We start from the raw sequence: 21,519 nt of genomic DNA on the forward strand, positions 1-21,519 counted from the left end.
ACCACTGAGAATTCAATGGGACAGATACCCAGGGGAGTTGATTTCTGGAAGAGGATGGGCTTTTAGGGCATATGCAACAGTCGGGCTTATTTGCCTCTGCTGCTGTAGCTGGACTGTGGCTATGGCCGGATTATGGAACGAGTATGTATAATCCATATTCCACCACTGGCTTTTAAGCAATGCTACCCTATTAAAACCTGGGCTTCCAAACCACTACGAACAGGAAAAACAAACAGACACAAAGAGCAAAACCAACTCTCCCTTGGATATAGAGGACAGCACTGAAATCAAAAGGCTTTCCTGACTTAGGAAACCCAAAAGGCATTGAAAGACCTAAACTAAGCTGTCGTGGAAGCCCGTCCTCGTTAGCTGAGGGCCCCAGGAAAAGGCCGCTGCATCTCCCCAGGCTGCCTTGCCCTGCCTGGCTGCTGAGAGGAGGGGACAGCGGGTGGTGCCAGCCTGGGGTGACAGGAGGGACAGCGGGCGGTGAGAGGCCTGGGGGGTGACAGGACACCGGGCGGTGATGGGCCGGGGGGCAGCAGGGACACGAGCAGCTGGGGGCAGTGACAGGCCCGGGGCTGACGGGCGGTGACATGGACTGGTAACGGCCCTCCCCTGTGGGGCGCTCAGACTTCGGAAGAAGATGGCGGAGCCGCCGCGCTCACGTGACACGGGCCTGTTGTCAAAATGCACTGGGTGCGGGGGGCTGTTGTGCGTGCGCAACGGTTGTCGGCCCAGAAACCCCTCTGCGGAATGTTGAGGCAAGGGAAACCCCTCTGCGGAATGTTGAGGCAAGGGAAACCCCTCTGCGGAATGTTGAGGCAAGGGAAACCCCTCTGCGGAATGTTGAGGCAAGGGAAACCCCTCTGCGGAATGTTGAGGCAAGGGAAACCCCTCTGCGGAATGTTGAGGCAGGGGCGCCTGAGTCGCCACAGCGAGCGGTTGGGCCTGGAAGTGCTGTGTGCGAGAAAGGGAGTGGGTCTGAGCCGGGGCTGCAGAGGCCTCTCCCCGTTGCCTGACGCCCGCCTGGGCTGCGAGGAGGAGCTCGACCTCAGGGGGTGCTGCTTTCCCCGACCCCCTCAGTGGGCCCTTCCTCAAGCCGCCAGCACAGAGGTCGTGACGCGGTCTGCCGTGGTAGACACCATCGCAAAGCAGGCACCGCCTGGCCCCGACCATGTCGTGCGTCCATTATAAGTTCTCCTCCCAGCTGAACTATGCCACGGTCACCTTCAACGGCCTCCACATCTCCCTGTGCGACCTCAAGCGCCAGATCATGGGCCGCGAGAAGCTGAAGGCGGCCAACTGCGACCTGCAGATCACCAACGCCCAGAGCAAAGAAGGTGCGTGGGGGCAGCCGGGGGGGGAGTCAGCCTGGGGCCCATCCCGCCGGCGTGCGGGGGACCAGGAGGGCAAGCGGCGCCGGGGCTGAAGTGGGATGGGAAGCGGTAATGCGATTCGGCCACGATCGGTAGCTGTGACTTGTGTTGGGGGCCTCACAGAGCTGTTCTTTTGTAGTTGCTCTTCCGACAGCTACCTTCAGATCTGTGTTTTAGACACGGAGCTAGGCGTAGAAGGAGACGTGGTTGACGTGCGACATGTAGTGCTTACCAAAGTTTTGGTTTCCTGGAATTCCTCTAGGTAAAATGATAAGGAAATGTGGGAGGATATCTTATAAAAACAGAGTAAGCTGAAAGTGATGCTATTGAATATCATTGTATCATCCATTTCTAACTGTGATTTTTTTTCCTGGTACTACATGCTAACCACATCAGGGCAATACTGAGGTTTTATGGCAGAACATTTACGGTGAATATATGTAAGAAATGTTCTTAGAGCAGTCATAAATTCTTTTAAATCTAATAAATGGTGCTTCTTTCTCAGAGGTGATAATGGTTTTGGTATGACATTTCAGTTTGGTAATCTGCCATCTCGGTAAGTTTAAATGTGATTAAATACTCTGGGTTGTGACTTTTCAGAAATAAAAAGACTTATAAAGTGTTTTCAGTCCTTAAAGTTCTTTTTTTTTTTCCTCCTGTGGTTCTCTGACACTCTTACAACAGCCTTTCTTTGAAATGTGGACTAGTGGTTTTTTTCCTCTTCCTCTTTGATGTATTAAAACTTAAACAGAAAAATATGTACACTGCGGTAACTGTAACTTCAGCCCTGGCCTTTCAAGTGATTGGACTTAAAGCTCGCTGTGTATCTACAGGTATTGAAACTATTTCAGGAGAATGTCTGCGAAGAGACTTAAGGGCACAATGTTAGGGGTCTTAGGGATGCCATTGCATTGCATGACATGCGTAGGCAGAGAGACATTTCACAAGGCTTGAATTTTTCTAGTAGTATTGAAGAAAATGGTCAAGACCTTTTGAACAGTGTTTAATTTGCTTTAAGGGCTTTGCTGCAGAAGGGTCTCTGAATTTTGTCATCAGTTGCTAACGTACCTCCAGCTTCACAAATGCTAGCAGGCTGAATGGCCGACTGGCTGACGTCACTCCTGTAGTAGTTGGGTCTGTGTCAAACAGAGCCTTAAAACCAGAATGCTGGATGGTAATAAACTTTGAAGGAGCCCAATTATTATCACTAGAAGAAAAAATGTTTTGAAATAGGCCAAGCACGTGGGTTCTGTTATAGCAGGTGAGGAACAGAACGCAACATTTCAGAAGAAAAATTTATGCTCGTAAATATGTTCCCCCACAAAGCGTTACTCTAATATCCATAACAGCCATTTTACAAAGTGTGTTGCTTTGTTTTCATATGTAATCCGAAGACAGTGAAGACAAAGTATCTGCTTCACTAGGTTCTGCTAAATGTGGCATTGCCTGAAGGTGAAGTTCAAGCAGGAGTATCTTTCCTGCTTTAAAGAGCATCACTCTTGTTTAACAGCGACAAGATCCTCCTCTAGGCAGGTTGTGTTGCACTTTGACCTTTGTAAAATGAGCATAAAATCTTACGCTTGCTATATTAGAGACACAGGTGCTTACTGAAGCAAGGGGTAAGGGTGTTTTCCTTGTGAAAACGCAAAAACCCCCCAGGGGTTTTCAGAGCTAAAGCTGGAGAATACATTTCAGTGTCATCTATGTCTATGTCAAATTTTTGGTTTAGATGGGTAACCATGAATTTCAGTTGTTATTAATCAGATGTAGATGCTTAAACTCACCTTCGGAAGATAAAGGAACAAACTAGGCCCGGATATTCTGCCTAAATGGGATGTTTGGAATTCTTACATGTGGTCATGAAGTATTGGGTTTTTATAACATAATCTGTGACTGACTAAACGCTGACGTGATCTTGGAAAGAACCAAGTGGACCTTGAGTGAAGATGGCCTACTTGTTCAGATTTTTCTGAGTACTCCTCTAAGCTTTTACAGTTCAGTAACTGTTACTTTTCATAATGGAAATCTAGTCATAGAAGCAATGCTAATACAAGCTAAAAGTAAACAGGATTTTAAGTATCAGTGGAAAAAAAATTTCTGATGGACTCTTTTTAAGATGCTGGGAAAGCAAAATGGATGGTTAGGACCCATTTTAAAAGGTGGGGGGGTGTGTGTCCTCTTCCACGTTTACTCTAGAGACACATTCTAGAAAGGCAGAATTCCCTTCAAAAAGCCTGTACTCAGGAATGAGGCATTTAAACTTGCCTCCTTTGAATTTGATCTGAATTTCTTGACCTGTTTTTTGTACTAGATGTTCTCACAATATAGTGGAAGGGCTGCAGACTCCAGAACTCAGGTCTCTTGAGTACTCTTTCCTGCCCTGTAACATTCTGACTCCAAGCACTTGGAGAATGTGCTATTCTGCTTATCAGGGAAAATACAAAAAAAATGCTAGAAACCCAAAAATGGGGCTCTGAACTGGTCTTCATCCAGTGGTTTGTGATCTGGACCAGAGAGAATCCTCTAGCCCTGCCAGTTTCGTTTCCATTTCAATGGAAAGCACTGAGCAGCTGAGAAGTGTGGTTGTTGATGGATTAAGCTCCAAGAAATAGGCAGCGATGGCAGGCTCTCTTCTCTGTTCTATCAGTCTGGAGCACTAGCAGTGTAGGTGTATCGGTTTTAGTCAACAGCCACAAAAGCGCTGGCGCAGAGTTTTCATGCTTTAGCTAAGTGCCTGTTTTGTTGCGGGGCAAGCTAGTCAGACTTTAGAGTCTGGTTTATGCAGGGGAGACTTTGCTGTGCTTTGGTTTTCTCCAAAGATCTATTGGTTTTGTAGCCTAATGGAAGCAAAAGCAACTTAAGCCAGGTCAGGAAAGAACCTCGTGCATTAGCAGGCTCTCCTTTCGTGACCTTTGAGACTATTTCGCTGTTGGCGTTCAAACTATTGTAAAAAACTGGAAAAGATTTTGCTGCTTGTGTTTGATTATCAAACCTGAAGATTTCTTGAAATGTACCGTTAGTGTGTTGAGACGGTAACAGCGTGATGTTACGTATAAAGTTTTGCTTCTGTATCCCTAAAGGGATTCTCTGAAGTGCTATATAATTGCAGATTAATACACATTCTTAGGAATTGACTCCTGTTTTTTTCTGGGTTTATGTTGTTTTCAGAATACACCGATGATCGGGCCCTGATTCCTAAGAACTCCTCAGTAATTGTTAGAAGAATCCCTGCGGGAGGAGTTAAAGCTACCAGCAAAACCTGTGTTCTGTAAGTATCCATAAAGCACATTCAGATGGGCTCTTTCTTGTTAAAGCTGCTGTCAAGTTTTGTTGTCGTGGGGTAGATTTTAATGCATCTGTCCCAAAGTAGACTTACATTTTTGGGCCTGCTGGGACACGGGGTTCGAACTCCCACATTGGTAATCTGTGCAATGATTCTTTTGTGTTTCTTCTTGGGGTTGGTTGTTCTGAGGGCCAAGTTGTAGACCCCGTTTCCTCTCGGTGGAGAGATTCCTCATTCTGTGTGTTTGTTTTTATTGCTTTTATAGTAGAGGGAGATACGCATTGTAGTGTAAACTTCGAATTTGTTGCCATCTCAGAAGAGTCTGATTCTGAGTGTTTAACTATTTCTGGCATTTGGAGGAGCAGGGGGTAGGATATGGCAGGTTTTCTTTTGCCCCAAATCTGGGGGTTTTGCATACTAGCTAGAGAGGAAAGACCAAGGTTGCCTGCTGATGAACCACGCAAACAAGAAGTGGCATTCATAAGTGATTCCTCTTAGTTTCCTAAAGACAATGCCCGTTTCAGGCAGAGAAAAAGAACAATATCCTAAAGTGTACTGCCTTTTGTGCGAGTACGATGAAGGAACAGTGAATCCTTTCCAAACCTGAAACTGCGTAAGCAGTTTAGGACCTTCCCAAATGTTACTAGCTGTCTGTCTAAGCCTGCTTTTCCCCTAAGCTGATATCTCTGCTCCAGGGTTTAATTCTGTGTTCCTAAGATTTACGGAGGACAGAGAATGGGGTATATTGATTACAATTACAGCTATGCAAATGCAATCATGACTGCAGGATTATGGCTGTCATTTCTGTATTCATACAGTCCAGTTCTGTATCAGCTACATTAGCATTGTTTGAATGGTCATGTTTTGCAGCCGCCTTAAAGATATGCGTCTCCACCACAATGAGTAGCTGTTACTAGCTTGTGGTTTTGCCACGTCTTTGTAACGTGGGTTCTCAAGAAATAAAGTAGACTGATGAGTTACAGTGTGTCTGGAAGAAACAGTACAGCAGCATCCTGGTGTTCATGAAGCATTTGCAAGCAAAAACCCCTGAAGTTATGTGGCTCTGCACGTAAACTCTGGGCATATTAGTGCCATGGTTGTTGCACTGCTTTCAGGCACTCGCTAGTAATTCTGGACGCCACAGCGTGGTGCTTATAAACATGGCCTTGTTTGGGGGATTAATTGAAATACGTATGCTTAGTGCTGCCTCGTCAGTGCATCCTCTGTTTCTGGTTGGATGGTGCCCTCTCTTGCTATTGTAATGCTGCCCTAAAATGAGAGGATAGGTGCTGCTAGCATCAAAGGTCAAATAAATAGCTGGATGTGGGGATAAGGAAAGAATGGCACCGCTGTTCTAACGTTGAAAATTAACCAGGCAGATCAACTTTCTATTCCTTCAGCTGGAAGCATTGCAGAAACAGCTGGTAGAGTGGTTAGTGTTTGGGAATGATGAATGTGTGCTGAAATGGTGGAGAGGCCTTCAAAGTGCGTTACTCCCCTTGTAGTATGTTCTTCAGGTTCAGTGGATGAAGAAACCCATGTGTGGCCATCTAAAGTATTTCCTCATGCTTCCTCGTCTTCAGGAGGTACGTGGCTGTAGCTGCGAGCCTGGTGCTGTTGTAGTAGTGGCAGGAAGCATGAGCCTTTCTATTTGTGCCTCAGTTCCACAGCAGCCTCGGAATTGCCTCTGCTCATGGGACACTTTGGACGATGTCTGAATTGTTTGTTAGCTACATCAGTGGTTGAATGTCTGATTCATGATGAGCAGCCTGCAGATACAGATCAATGAGTATGTGGAATCCCAGCAGGTTTTCAAACGCAATAAATATTTCCTAAGATACTGTAGCATGTTCAAGATTATCTTAAAGCAAATTCTGGCAATTAAGACCTTTTTTTTTTTCCCCCCACAGGGCTCCTAAATCGCACAAAATCCTAGGAGCTGCTTTCAGGTGACATTTCTACTACTATTCTTAGTTAACATAGCATATGTAACACATGTAGTATTTTGGCATTTTCATGGCTAAGTATGGTCAATGTCTGAACACAGTGCTTGGGCTTCCACAAAGAAACACTGTTCTAAAGACTATGCTGCTGACATTGTTGTTATTTCTTTGTCAGAGGACTGATTTTTTACCCTTAAGTAAACTTGCACTTCAAAGGGTCTCGACTATCCCTGTTCTTTCTTAGAAACTGAAGTGCTCTCTCTGGTGCCTATTTGTAAGACTAGGGGCATACAGCTTGGCTAAAGTTACCTTCAGATGTTGATGCTCGATTATTTAAGAACACAAAGCTGTACTACAGACTTCATATGTTAGATACTTAATGCAGCAGAGACAAAATATCCGAGGACTTCCTCTTGCACTGTTGTGTTCTAGATCTGTAAGTCTTAGAGGAATTTGTGACAAAGTAGAAATGGGATTTTGGGTGGTTTTATTAGTGGCACTGAGTGTTATCAAAAGAGAGAAGAGTTTATGTATATGAATAAATTTCCATATTCACTAGACTATGAGAAGATAATATTTCTGATGTTGTGGTTTTACAACGTGCTTTCACTGCTCGATGTTGGGTACAAGTGCTTTATTTGAAGTTCTGATCACCTTTATTTCTTCTTCTAGAAGTCGAACTGCGCCAGCGAGCGGAACACCAAAAGCAGTATGTAAAAACACAATCTCAGGCTTTTTCCTACACACTGCACTTCATTCTAAACAATGTAGCCTTGTATTAATTTTCCAAACATTAGCTTAATATATTTTCCAGTAAATATGTTGTAAATAGCATGTCCTTGATTCAACATAGTAAAAACTGAGTCATGCCATCATTTGCACAGTTCTCATGGGAATCTTGGTATTTGTGCCTAGTAATGCATTGTATTTCATACTGACTATGCCAGAATATTTCCTGTGTGACTGTGTGTTGTACAGATAATGTATGATGGTTTTTAGAACGTGTTAGAACATGGCGCCATGTTCTGCAGCTGTCTGTCTACTGCTAGTACTCTGGATGTTTGTATCGGGTGTTGTGTGCTTTTTCTTTCTCGCAATACAAATTGTTTGGAGTGTATTTTTTGCCATTTTCACAGCCTATCACTTAGCTGTTGTTTTTAAATACTTTTTTTGCCTAATGGTTCTTGAAAGTGTTATCAAAAACAGCTGAGAAACCATTCTTGTTAAACTTGGTACTCTTTCTTAATTTTGACTTGGGGCTTCAAACAAATACCAAAACCAACATATCCCGTACGTTGTGAGGACAGTTCTGTGCAGCTAAATGATTCCTTTTCAGGTCCGTAAATACTTGGGTATTTGTTCCAAAAACTGTATAATTGAAATGATATTGTTTGGGCCCCTCTGAGTACGTAAATGCCTTTAATAGATGGCGGTGAATTTAAATAGCATTGCTACATAAAGTGGTATTGTCAAGTTCTGCATTTGATCACTTCATCTGACTAATCAGTTTAGTTTAATAGTTTGCCTGCAAACGAAAGCATCTAAAACCCAGTGTACAAATTTTGGCACAAAGTTAGAGCCTGGTGCATTAGTGGGTGTAATCCCTGTCATTTCTCTTAACTTCTGCCTGCAGTCCATTTTTGGATCTGGGTGACTTCAGGGTTGGATGCTGCTTTAATTTCCCAAAGGTTAAGCCCTTCTTTAGTATAGCACCATTCTGAATTTACATTTGGAAAAGGGGCAGCATTTTTCTTCAGGTTTGAAAACACTGTCATTCTGCTGCTAAATTATAAATAAGTAATAGAAGGAAATACTTGACTGGTAGTGGTCTAGATCTTGATTTGCCACTTGGCTCGAATACGATGTGTAACTCTGCATTTCAAAATATTCCAAATACTGTAAAAATTTCCATGTGGTGTTTTTAATGCCTCTCCTTGTGAGTTTGAGTTAGTTTAACTGGCCCAGTGACCCTAGTAGTCAATGTAATGCATTTATATAAACCACGTTTATAGTATTTGATCTAATTCTGATGGGTTTTTCTTTCCTGAAAACAGTTATTTTTCTCTTTGTATCCTTGCATGTGTATAAACACAACTCAGGTGTTCAGAAAAAAAACATTCTTTTAGCCTCGTGTGTTCCTTGGCATGTCTGCATTACATTTCTAAGTAGCATCTTACCATAAGCTAACATAGATGTCTCAAAAAACAAAAAAAGAAAAGTAAAAACCCTGAGGTGGGAGGGAAGACTAGTTAGAACTAATCAAAGCAAATGAAATTCGAGGCAAAATCATTCCCTTCTTCTTTACTCTGACTGTTCCTGGTTTGGGTTGTGGGTAGCCACAGGGTGGGTGGAAGCCTTGCATCTCTCCTTACAAGCCCTCTCTCTCTCTCCCTGTCAAAGCACAGCAGCCTCAGATGCTTCTAGCGCTGGAGACACACTGAGCTCTATTCTTAAAGCTAGCTCAGGTCTTGGTCTAAAGGGTGGGGGGTTTCTATTGTTTGGTTGGGTTTGTTAATACACGTATTTCTGTATGTATTTCAAAGCAGAACCTGGATCTTAGTGTGGTGGGAATAAATCACTGGAAAGCTTGGCAATTGTTGTTGAACAGTAAAGCAGCAAAGTGAAAATGAGTTAACATTTTTTTAAAAAGGATGCACAATAGCTTATACTTTGACTCTTCATTGTCTTGCTCTTATGTTAGCTGGCAACCTAGACTTCCACATTTGTGCTGCTGTCCTACTGTTAACTACAGCCAAAGCAAGAAAGGGGATCCTTTTTGGTTTAGGATTACAAGTTCAGTAACTGCAAGGAGCTCTAGTTGGTGTTTGTCCTTAGAGGCTGCAGAAATGCAGAGAGTTGTGCCCATTGATTTAGCACCGTCAAGCACAGCTGGGATCCTTCCTGGCTGAATTTTTAGTTTAGCCAAGCTATCAGGTTTTAGAAAACCACTGTAATTTAAATGTGGCACTCCAGCAGTGAGAATAGCCTTTTCCTCCTATTTTGCCTCCCCTTTCCCACTTGCTTTGTGTTCGTTGCTGTTTAGTCTTCTGTTTGAAATGGGAGTTAATACATTGACTGTCGAGTCTGGGGTTTTACGTTTGTTTGTTGGTTGGGGTTTTTTTTCCCAATTCTTCTGCAGTATTATCTTGGGGTTGTATACAAGTTTCATGGAGATGTTGTTTCAACGTGACTGACTGGAGGGACTGGCAGGATATAATTCCATGGAAATTTAAAGGAAAAAACAAAAGACCCACGAATGTTGGATCACTGGAAGATGGTTGTTGCGCAAACGTTCTAAATAGCACATTAATTATCTATTGGCTGCTTTTGGTAACTGTTCAGTAGAAAGGAGTGCTATCAGCTCCTCGAAGAAACGAGACTGTTGCCTGCAGGCCAGAACATAACTGCTTCCTGAAAAAATACAAGAACTCACTAATAGTTTATTAACTGTTATGTTTCAGTTACTGGTCAATACTGGACTGTTTAATGCAAGACTCCAATCGAGAGGTTTCCTAATTACTCGTTGGGTTCTGAAAAACCACAGAATGATAGTGGCTGTGCCTGCCAGGAGAAAACATAGGCCTGTCTTTCCCACATGTAACAAAGAGTGGCATACGGTGCATGAAGCTTCAAAGTACTTGATCAGGCTTCCTTTTTAACAGAACTGGGTGCAAAATGTTCTGAAAAGAAGGAAAGGTGGATCTTCTGGTAAGACTTGCAATGGTCTCTTTTCCCAGATCGGAGTGCTCCTCTCCAAAGGCACATTTTCCTTCTCAAATAAACTTAAATATGTTTTTTAATCCTTTTAAGCAGAAAATTGACAGATTCCTTACCCCTTCGACTTTTAAGGACTTGTGAGCATTTGACAAGGGTCCCTCTCTGATATACCACAGAGCAATAAATTGATCTCAGGCGGGTTTGGTTATTTTAGTTTCTTCTCACTAACCACATAGGCACTCTTAAGCTGTCATGGGTTTGGACTTTGTTTTGAACAAGTACAAATCACACTAGGTTGGAAATGCCTCTTTCAGGGACACTCAGAGGATACAGTGCAGACTTTCAGGCTACAGTAGAGGTTAACTATTGCTCTGTTTTGACTGTAGAACTTGAATATGTGTTTATTTTTTTGTGAACAGATTGATGACCCTTCTGCACCTCTTTCGCTGGCCCAGCTTATTAAGGTACATACATATTCTCTTCAAACAACATTTGCTTCGTACTTTTAGACCTTATACTGTGATCTAGGGCTGGATAACCTTTGTAATGTGAGCAAAGCTTGAATTTAATTTTCAATAATTTAAAGTATTTATTTTAACTGTAAAATGTCTGTATGTTCTGCTACTATCCCGTAAAGAGTAGTTGCCAGTTTGGGAAGATAGAAGGGGAGTACCTTTCCAAGCTCAAGGTAACGTTGCAGTATTACTCATCTTCAAGACACAAAGAAGCAGCACTTCAGAAGCTGTTTACTGTTTTTCATACGTTTCACTAATTTTGTGTTGGAAACTAACAGGATTTTCACAGAAGAATTTAATTGGCTGTAAGTTATGGACATTTGAGGGGGGTTTGCAAGAGCCAAAAGAGAAGCGTTTCCGGAACGTGGACAATTGCATGGCTGTTTTTGGATTTCTAGTCCTTACAGACTGTAGATCCATTCTTTGAATGCTGCACAATTTCTTAAATTGTAGTATATAGAGTGTGGACAACACAATCTAATTTGCTTGATCGCAGACTGTGTAAATTGCATAAATGTACCTAATTGTTTAGAGGAACATACCCAGGTGCATGTGTGGCATATTAGCAGATGTGAGCTTCTGAAACTGCTGTAATGCCATGTTTTGCTACGGAACTGCTTGCATTTTTTGCTCAACAATGGGTAACTTTGTCTGGGAAAGCACTAGCGATCGTGCTTTGTGAAAAGGCACAGTGCTAGCCAATGAAATGCCTAGTCTTTAGAGTTACAAAGATGAGAGAAGGCAGGGCCTAATGCAGAGGAGCTAGTTCTTTCATCTGAAAAGTGAGGCAGGGGTTCATTTCCAAGAAAGAGAAGTCTCTTCCCTCTGGTAACTTCTTCCCACTCTCAGTGCAGAAATTAAATTGTGTACATTTGGCAAAAAAAATCCAAAAAAATTAGTTTGGAAGGTAACCTCCAAAAGAAAGCGGTCTCCATTAGTGCTGTCCCTAAACGTGTCCTTGGTTCTGTAAACTCATGTGAAGTTTTACTCTGAAATGTGAAAACCTGTCCAAGTGGAGTACACATTTCAGCTTTTGAGAAAATTCAAGTATTTCAGAAAAATGCAGGAACATAACCTAAAGCAGCTCAAAACTATGACTTCCTCTAACCTCTTTAGTGCAGTCTGGCTTAGCGTGGAGGCAATGCATTGTAAGAAGTTTTCTGTTTTATTCTTACTGTGTATTAAATGCCATATTGGAGATTTGGTCTATTCCTAGGAATGTTTTGTGGGGTTTGGATGTGTTTTGTAAGCCATTTGGGTTCAAAGAAATTAGTCAAGTATCTGTAAAGTTTTCTCTATATGTTAATGGAGATGATTTCATAGATGTCGACCTGGATTATGTTACTATTGAGAAAAAACTGTGTCTGTGAAACTCCCATTTAATAAAACGTGGAAACTAGCTGGTTGCATGCCTAGAAAAACAAAAACATGAGAGGTTGATCTGAATGCTAGGTGCTTGAAGGTCCACATCATTTACAGTCACTCCCTTAGACCCTGCTTGTGCCTGGACCAGTGTGTAATAAAATGGTTTGAACAAATACTACTGAAGAACAATCAGCTGGCTTCATTAAGTTGAAGTTCTAGTTCTGCATAAGGTTTAGATTACAATTTGTATGTTAAAAGGCCACAGTCATCTGGAAAAAAGTGCAGGTTTTGCTTACTGTAGTTAAATCACTTTCCATGAAGAAGTTAGGAGGCGGGGGGGGCATGCAGTTGTGACTGCCTGCTGCACATGATGGTCAAATTTCTACTGGAAAGCATCTTTTGTCCTGCTGAGGGATTATAAAAAGCTGGATTCCTTTTAAGGCGTCTGTGTCTGAAGCTGACTTTCAGTAAGCAGAAACAACTCCCCCGACTCTTGTGTGTCCTTTAGTGCTGCAAAATGTAAATAATGATACTTGCATACATCTTTCTCAATTAAATGTCCAGTGGACATCTTCCCCTCCACATAGTCTGGAGCTTAAAAATCAGTTTAAACATAGGGGATAGTCTCATTTTTTCTACACATCGCTTCAGTCCACTTGGCAGAAAATGGGATTGCTTACAGGGGTCTTTACATAAGGTCCAAACAGAGCCTAAGCTTTTGAGTGCCCAAGAATGCTCTTTTCAAGTAGGTTAAGAGGCACATAAACAGCACGGAATGGCATCAGGACTCCCCAGAACGTCTTCAGGGCAACTATATTTTATATAAGCAGCTGTTTTCATGCAACCTCAGCTAGCGTTGTGCTGCTCTTTACAGGACTGGGTGAGCGGTGGTGTCTTTGGCTGGGTGGGCTTAAATGTGTTTCTAACATGTGTGTCCAATAATTACCTCTTGGACAGACCGCCGATCTGGCTGAAGCCAATGCTTCTGAAGAAGAGAAAATAAAAGCTATGATGATGCAGTCTTGCTGTGCATATGATCCAATCAAGTAAGTGTTGATAATGTCAAATCTGTCCTTTGAAGCTGATGGAAAAATTGTAGAGATGTTTGTTTCAACACGAGAGACACACGCATACCTTGTTCTTTTTTTCCCCAAAACCTTTTAGTTACATGAAGAAACCCTTGGCTCCACCTCCACCATCATATACTTGCTTTCGTTGTGGAAAACCGGGCCACTATAGGAAGAACTGCCCAACAACTGGGGTAAGATTGTGGGGGACTTGTGGTGTGACTTAGTTTTTCATTTTTTTATCTTGGCAGTTAGGTAACAAGTCCATGAACGCTCCTAGGAAAAATTGTTTCTCTTGGGGTGAAATATAGAGGTTATGTGGCAATTTTGCAAAGCCCTTCAAAATTCAAGGGAAACCTGGAATCACAAATGTGAAATTTTCTTTTTTCGAGGTCATAGATATTAAATGTGTGCATAGAGCTTTCTCTGTGAACTTTCATGCATATTTTTATATATTGCAATATTAGGGGAAATTTTTATGCTTTTAACTCTCTTTAATGGCAGTTCACAGTTTGCAGTATTTCGTATAAGAATAGGCGGTTTCTGTTGACCCCATCTATTGAATATTTGCATGTGTTAATTACACAAGTGAGTGTTCATGCCATTTAATGTTAGTCACGGAATGTATGTGCTTGAGCTATGAATTCAACCTTCCTGTCTAGGTGGTGAATGTAAGTTTCTCCAGTGACTGATTCAGAGCACCAAATTAAGCTCTCGCTCTGAATTGCGCTGTGGAGGAGCAGCGGGTTTGTGTCTCTTCTCTGAATGGATGGTGAGCTGAGGGATATTCACCCTTAAGGAACCTGAAGATGAGCCAAAGAATGTCAATTGAGTTCAAAATGCTGCTCAAGCCTTTGGAACGTCTTGGCTATATTCATTTAGGAAAATCAGTCTTTTAGTCAAGCAACCCTTACGCTAGGCAACAGGAGAGGATTACAGGCTTTTGCTGCTTCAAATAATCATTGAAATGCCATTTTACGTGTGGGTCTTAAGATGAGATATGTCCGCATTTCTTTTCTGAACAGGACAAAAATTTTGAGTCTGTTCCCAGAATTAAAATGAGCACCGGAATTCCAAGGAGTTTCATGATGGAGGTGGAAGATCCCAATACAAAGGGTGCTATGCTGACAAGCAGGGGAAAATATGCAATCCCAACGATTAATGCGTAAGTATGGCATTAATTGGACTGACCAAAAAGTGAGCGAGAGAAACCATGTGTAAATGTTTGAGTGGCAGCGCAACCAAGTTGGCCAGCGTACTACTGTGTGCTGACAAGAGGGGCTGTTTGAAAACGCACTTGGTAGCATTTCTGGTTTTCTGTCATGGATCTCCTTTTGTAGAAGCTGTAACACAGACTTCTTCCCTTTATAAAACGTAATTACTCAGAGACTAACTTTCTCCTGAGCCTGCAATTTACATTTACCCTCTGGCAAAGAGAGGTGAGATTCATTTCACCTGCTTTCTAGCTGTCAAAAAGGACTTGTCTAGTCTGAGCTAATGTCTTAGTTGATCCAATGAATGGCAGAGTTCTGCAGAAGGAAAATTGTCCCCCCCTCCCCCTTCTAGTGTGGTGGCTCGAGGAAAGTAGTTTAAACTAAATGCCTACGTTTTAGAAGGCAAATGTAGAGTGAGGACAATTCCATTTGTTATCGTCCTTGGATTAAATCCAAAGCTCGGAAAAGTTTTCCTTTACCCACCTCTAACTGTTTTCTTTTTCCTTCCCCACCCCCCCTCCAGGGAAGCTTATGCTAGAGGAAAGAAGGAAAAGCCTCCCTTTCTACCAGAGGAGCCCTCCTCCTCCTCCTCTTTCTCCTCCTCCGCCCTCTCAGATGATCCTCTTCCAGAGGAGCTGTCATGTGTCATTTGTAAAGATATCATGACTGATGCCGCTGTTATTCCCTGCTGCGGAAACAGTTTTTGTGACGAATGTAAGTGTTACTCCCATGTTTGTTAATTCAAAACATCACGTCTGATCTTCTCAAAGCAGAAAGAGGCGATAATGAAATGACTTTGTTCCCAGTTCCGTTTAATACTTAAGTATACCTGTGGTAGTGCATGGCTCCCCCCCACCCCGTCATGGGCCGCTCTGACCGTACCAAGCACTGCTGTTACCTGACCGAGGCTGGTAGCGGGAGCGGGAACAATGGAATAATCAGTCACTCCCCGACAGCCCTGGACATTCCTTATCAGGATCGTAGCCCAAGTGGAATGACACCACCGTTACCCAAATTCCATCATTTTACTAATGACTAAAGCCAATCATCTTGCAAACCTTTAAACAGCAGTCCCAAGTGAGGCCCTTTGAGCTCTCCTGGACCACAGCGGGCAGCAAACAGCATCTCCCTCCAAGTGGGACGCCTCTCGGAGTTCGCAAACTCTCCAGTTTGCGAAATTCAGAGGACTGCCGCCGAAAGCTGGCGACGGGATATGGGCTGAAAACCTCTCCTCCTGGAGGCTCAACCCTTGCCCGTTGAGAAATGCTGACAAGTGAATATTTCATAGAACTCGAGGGGAATTTTTAACAGGTACCTTTGTACACCTCTCACTCTCTATTTGTGACTGTGTGCGTGAGTGTGTGAATCAATTTGAATACCCGGTAACAAGCACAGTATAAATATTACCATTTCAAATCTGTAATCAAGTCACTGTTGTGATTGTAGTAAATTCTATTAACTCACTTTGCAAACGTTAGACTCATCAATGATGAAGTGCTGCTAAAATCTTGTGATCTGCCTTAAACTGTGAACGAACCTTAGATTGCTGCTAAATACATAGAATCCTTTAGACATGAACCATTGACCAAGTCTGAGACTAAGTCTGGATTCAGCCGCACTTAAACTCCTCTCTGAGCAGGAGTTTAGAAAGCAAGGGGGTGCATTCTGAACCTCGTGACTCAACGGGAGGGTCCTCTTTACCCTTTTGTTTCTCCCGTCTCTCTGTAGAAATCATTCTGATTTGATTCTAATTCCATTTTCCTTTCTATGTTTTAGTAAGTAATAGAGTGAACCTTGCCAATGAATTCTCATCAGTCACCTTTTCATAAACTTCTATTAAAATCCCTTTTGCCAATACCCTTGACGGTGATTCTTTAAGTGGCCTAAACCACTCGTTCGCCACAATACCCTGGATAGGAAAGGACTCTTCTCATGGAAAGGAAAAAAAAAGGCAGAGAGCTTTTTTCCCTTTCTGCGTCTCTAGTTAAATCCTCTTTACGTGCAGAAGAACGAGCGTGAGAAGAGTGCAGAATTGTGCAGGTGATTACAGTGTTACATATCGAGCACATTTTGTTTGTCCACAGCCTGTTCTCTCATACAAAATTATGTAGCCAGCTCCGGTGACTTGCTGTGGTCTGCCACAAATGGGTGGTTAGGCATTTAATCCACATTCTTCTCCACAGGAGAGTTGCTTAAAACCTTCCCAACTCAAACCTACTAATGGCTTTTTGAGATGTGTTTTATTCATGAACGTTGTGGTTGGTGACTTCTCACTGTACTAGGTAGTGTGAAAAAGGCTAGTCGAAACATCAAGACATCTTCAAATGTTACAATAGTGAAATATCAAAACTGTAGAGTCATTTGCTGCATACTAGAAATCTTTTGCACTCTTGAACATTTAGAGCTTCATGTTCCTTCAATTCAAGACCATATTCACCCATTAATCATATGCGTGTTTTTATAATTGATTAGAACCCCCCAAAATTTCCTTAGTTTGGCTGAAAACTATTTTGACGATTCTAATGATTCACAGGTATTAGAACAGTGTTACTGGACTCTGAGGAACATACATGCCCAACGTGTCATCAGGCAGATGTTTCTCCTGATTCTTTAATTGCCAACCAGTTCCTGCGCAAGGTAACCTGATGACTGTTACGTAAACTGTTCGTAGGAAAAGTCTCTGTACAAAGCGGAAAGGGAAGAAAATAAGAATTTCCATCTCCTTAAGCAAGGCTGAATTGAATGAGGCTCAATTTACTGCTCAAATACATTATCTGTTGTCACAGAAGCTTACAACTCTAGAGACAATCTGGCAAATTCAGGTCACCCTTTTGTTTGACATGATTGCCTCACTTTCAAGTTTGGGGTTTACACAGAAGTACTTTAAATACAGATACTCTGAGTTACCAATCATTAATATCAGGGTTTAATGTGATGTGTTCATGTATCTGTATGCTGATTTATTTTAGGATTGGTTGCATTTACCAAGCAAGGACGCAAGGAATTTTACTCTGTGCAGGCTTTTCTCCGTCTGTCTACTGAAGTTTCATACTACCTTTCTGTCAATGTTTTTCTGCCTCTAGGCTGTGAACAACTTCAAAAATGGAACTGGCTACACAAAAAGGCTCCGTCAGCAGATTCAACAGCCACAGCAGCCGCCACTGCCGCCACCTCCACCACCGCTCATGACTGTTATATCTCCTGCTGCTCTGGTGAGTGCTGCTGAACGTTCTAAATCTTCCCCTCTGACAGTCAGCAGTTTGTTGGAAGAGAAGGGAAGTTGTATCTCAACACACGCAGTCGTTCTTGTATTTTAGTAGAGCTTATTTTCCAACTCTTTGCATTGATTCACAAGGGCTGTCGGGTTCCCAGACAACCTGCGTTACCAAGTCTTCTGGGCCCCCGAGGACAATCCATACCCACAACTGGTAAGTACCTGTAACCGCAGAATTTCTTTGAAGAAGCTATCTTCAGAGAAACTGAATGGGATTTTTTGCTTTTTCCTCTCCCCACTCCAAAAGGTCGTCCAATGAGAGCCAGTACAACTCGCTCAGCAGGTGGCAGACCAGGCTGGGAACTGTAAGTATTCCGCAGACATTCAGTATCTTACTACTTGTAACCTGTTAAATGAGGCGGTAACACATAACTTACACAACAGCTGATTTATAATGAAATAAGTGTGCACAGACTGCTGTGGAGAACACAAAGGGTAATGAATTTTTAAATGGCTTCATTTGAATTGGCGTTAACAAAGGGGATCGGCGCTTGCAGTAAGATTATTGAAAAACCACCTCCAGTACATGACTTAAAAGAGGACTCTGAAAAATGAAGGCTTTTTGGGGAAACCGTAATTGCATATAAAAATGAAATACAGTTAAAGGATCAGGTGGAAAGCCACCCTTTGGTTACTGGCTGAATAGGGCTGGAGAAGAACTTGATTTCCCAATAGGAATCAGCCGCCAACACTCTTTTTTTAACAACTCAGTTGATACTGATTGACCAAACTATTGGAAAAGTCAACGCTGTCATTTTATGGCAAATCTGAATTTCTTCAATTTAGTCATCTCGCATGGCCAAGCTGCTTTCTCTCAGCTGGCGAGAGAGGAGTCTATTGTAGCTATTATTGCCGTGTCAAGTTAGTCCTTCCTTTTGGTATATGTCCGTTATACATCGATTGTCAGGGTGCATTGTGTTTATAAACTCTTAAAGATAAATCAAAACAAAACCCAGGACCCATCCCTCGTTTCCTCCACCACCCCATGCACTCCTCTTCCGCTGCGGGTACCACCACCACAGTTTCCTGCTCAGTTTCCACCTGGTCAGCCTCCATCTGCTGGGTACACTGTCCCCCCTCCAGGAAATCCCCCAGCTCCTGCAAGCATGTCATCAGCTTGGCTACCAACAGCAGTACCAACGGCTCATGCAAATACCATCCCAACGACACAAGCACCTCCTTTATACAATCACAGGATCATTTAGGTTGGAAAAGACCTTTAAGAGCATCGAGTCCGACCGCAAACCTAACACTGCCAAGTCCACCACTAAACCCTGTCCCCAAGTGCCACATCTAGGCCTCTTTTCACTACCTCCAGGGATGGTGACTCAACCACTTCCCTGGGCAGCCTGTTCCAGTGCTTAATAACCCTTTCAGTGAAGACAATTTTTCCTAGTATTCAATGTAAACCTCCCCTGGTGCAACTTGAGGCCGTGTCCTCTCGTCCTATCACTTGTTACGTGGGAAAAAAGACCAACACCCACCTGGCTACAACCTCCTTTCAGGTAGTTGTTGAGAGCGATGAGGTCTCTCCTGAGCCTCCTTTGCTCCAGACTAAACAAATCCCGTTCCCTCAGCCACTCCTCGTAGAACTTGCTCTCCAGACCCTTCATCAGCTTCGTTGCTCTTCTTTGGATGCGCCTCAGCACCTCAATGTCTTTCTTGTAGTGAGGGGCCCAATCCTGAACACAGTATTCGAGGTGCAGCCTCAGCAGTGCCGAGTGCAGGGGGACGATCACTTCCCTAGTCCTGCTGGCCCCTCTGTTTCTGATACAAGCCAGGAGGCTCTTGGCCTCCCTTATCTAGGGAGGAGTTTTACAGAGAAGAACGGAGACTTAAAGAGGAGTAAGTGTTTGGCTCAATCAAGTTGCATTGGGTTTCATTTTTGTATTTCAACGGTGTATCGGACTGCAGTTACACTGAAGTGCATGTGACATAAGCAAAAATAACACAGTGTTTTCTCCACCGTGCTTTTGCATTGCAGATGGTAAACATCTAAAACTAAACCAAGACAAACGTCATTCTACCACTTTCCCTAAAACTTGTAGGAATTCTAAACTGTTTTTGCTTAAATTGGATGTTCACCTTCTGCATTTGCATGCAGCATACATTTTCTCATATGGGCCATGTTTTGTTTCTTGGTGTCTGCCTGTAAGAAAGGTCAAACTCTAATTGTAATAAAGGTCAAACTTGTTTTAACAGGGAAGAGAAAAAGTCCAAGCCTGAGGAGTTTACAGGTGATTTTGCTAAGGAGCTGATGGAATATAAAAAGATTCAAGAGGAGCGCAGGCGCTCGTTTTCCAGGTAACTGCTTTGCACGTCTGTAATGGGGAAGCAGACTGTCGAGAAAAATCGGGAGGAGTTCCACTCCACCCCTCTATTGTTAGGTGGACTGGATGAGTCAAGGGATTAGCAGTGATAGGAGTTTCATATTCCTAGAGGAGTGATAGGAGGCTCATATTCCTAGAGGAATGGCATTGAGTCATAGTGCAAGAGGCTGAGCTCAGAAGCTTTTAGATAGGACTTTTCTTGAAATGCGGTCACTCTCCTTGGTTAGAGCCAGAGGTACGTGCAAGATATTGCTAGGATGTCTGGCTAGAAGTGTTGATTAAATAGTCCTGTACGTAGGATTGCAGTACAAGTATTTTGCATCCTGTACAATTTGCCAAATAAGTAGTGAAGGTAAATAGACTAAGCTGGCATTTTAAAATGGAGTTTTACTCTCTTCAGGCTAAATGGCGTTTTCTTGATGTTTGAAAGGGCACTGTAGCCACTAAGACTTGCTCTTTTTGCATCTTACTGCAGCAAAAATGAGTTGCACCCCATGTCGTTGCGGAGTAGTGAAAAATGTGCGTGTTCACATACCAGTAGAGGCCAGGATACACCACCTGAAACCAATCAATAGCTGTGGGAGTTTCATGTGCTAGAAGGGAGTGGAAATAGCCTTACCCTTCCTGTTTGTTTTCACACTACCAAAGCAGCAGCTCTTCTGTCTTGTAAGCAGAACCTTTTACATGTGATCAAGATCTTCAGTTTGCAGGAGCATTATGGCAACAGCTGAAAGAAGCTTTGACATAAGCATATGGAGAGGGAGAAGAAAACCAAACCAAATTTGGGAAGGAAAAAAATGGGAAGAGTGACTGTTTTGAATTAACTTCATTTATGTTTCTTGTGGTTTTTTTAAGGTCCAAGTCTCCCTATAGGGCTTCATCTCCTAAGAAAGGCAATATCAGAAAACGAGCTGAAGCTTCCCAAGGGAAGGCAGAGAGAGATTGTGAAAAATCTTCTCAAATGGAACCACCTGTGAAAAAAGTGAAGGGGCAGTTGCCAAAGACAGGCACTGTTAAAACGTCTTCCTCTTAAAAGGATGTTTACCGTTTTTCATATGTTTTGTTAATTTTGCGTTAATTTAACTAAGACAATGTTCGCAGAGGATTTTAATTAGCTGTAAGTTATGGACATTTCAGGGGGGGTTGCAAGAGCCAAAATAGAAGCGTTTCTGGAACATGGACAATTGCATGGCTGTTTTTTCTCTTTGTTTACTAGCATGTGCATAAACACAACTCACATGTTCATAAATAGAGTTATCATTCTTTTGGACTCGTGTGTTCCCTGGCACATCTGCATTACATTTCTAAGTAGCATCTTACCAATACTGGACTGTTTAACGCAAGACTCCAATTGAGAGTTTTCCTAATTTCTTGTTGGCTTCTGAAAAAACACAAAATGATAGTGGTAAAAACATAGACCTGTCTTTCCCACATG

At 42.7% G+C, this 21,519-nt stretch overlaps 1 protein-coding gene across 1 annotated transcript; it reads left to right on the forward strand.

The window, feature by feature from the left end:
- Nucleotides 1-1,174: 1,174 nt before the first annotated feature.
- On the forward strand, nt 1,175-21,117 carry LOC132320841 (E3 ubiquitin-protein ligase RBBP6-like). Its single transcript, XM_059834467.1, has 13 exons — nt 1,175-1,340; nt 4,545-4,644; nt 7,275-7,311; nt 10,739-10,783; nt 13,157-13,245; nt 13,364-13,460; nt 14,292-14,431; nt 15,004-15,194; nt 17,014-17,117; nt 17,618-17,692; nt 18,690-18,817; nt 19,957-20,058; nt 20,940-21,117. The coding sequence occupies exons 1-13, from the start codon at nt 1,175-1,177 to the stop codon at nt 21,115-21,117; spliced, it is 1,452 nt and encodes a 483-aa protein (XP_059690450.1).
- The last annotated feature ends 402 nt before the right edge of the window (nt 21,118-21,519 follow it).

Source organism: Gavia stellata, unplaced genomic scaffold (genome assembly GCF_030936135.1).
Source record: "Gavia stellata isolate bGavSte3 unplaced genomic scaffold, bGavSte3.hap2 HAP2_SCAFFOLD_34, whole genome shotgun sequence".
NCBI classification, from domain to species: Eukaryota; Metazoa; Chordata; class Aves; order Gaviiformes; family Gaviidae; genus Gavia; species Gavia stellata.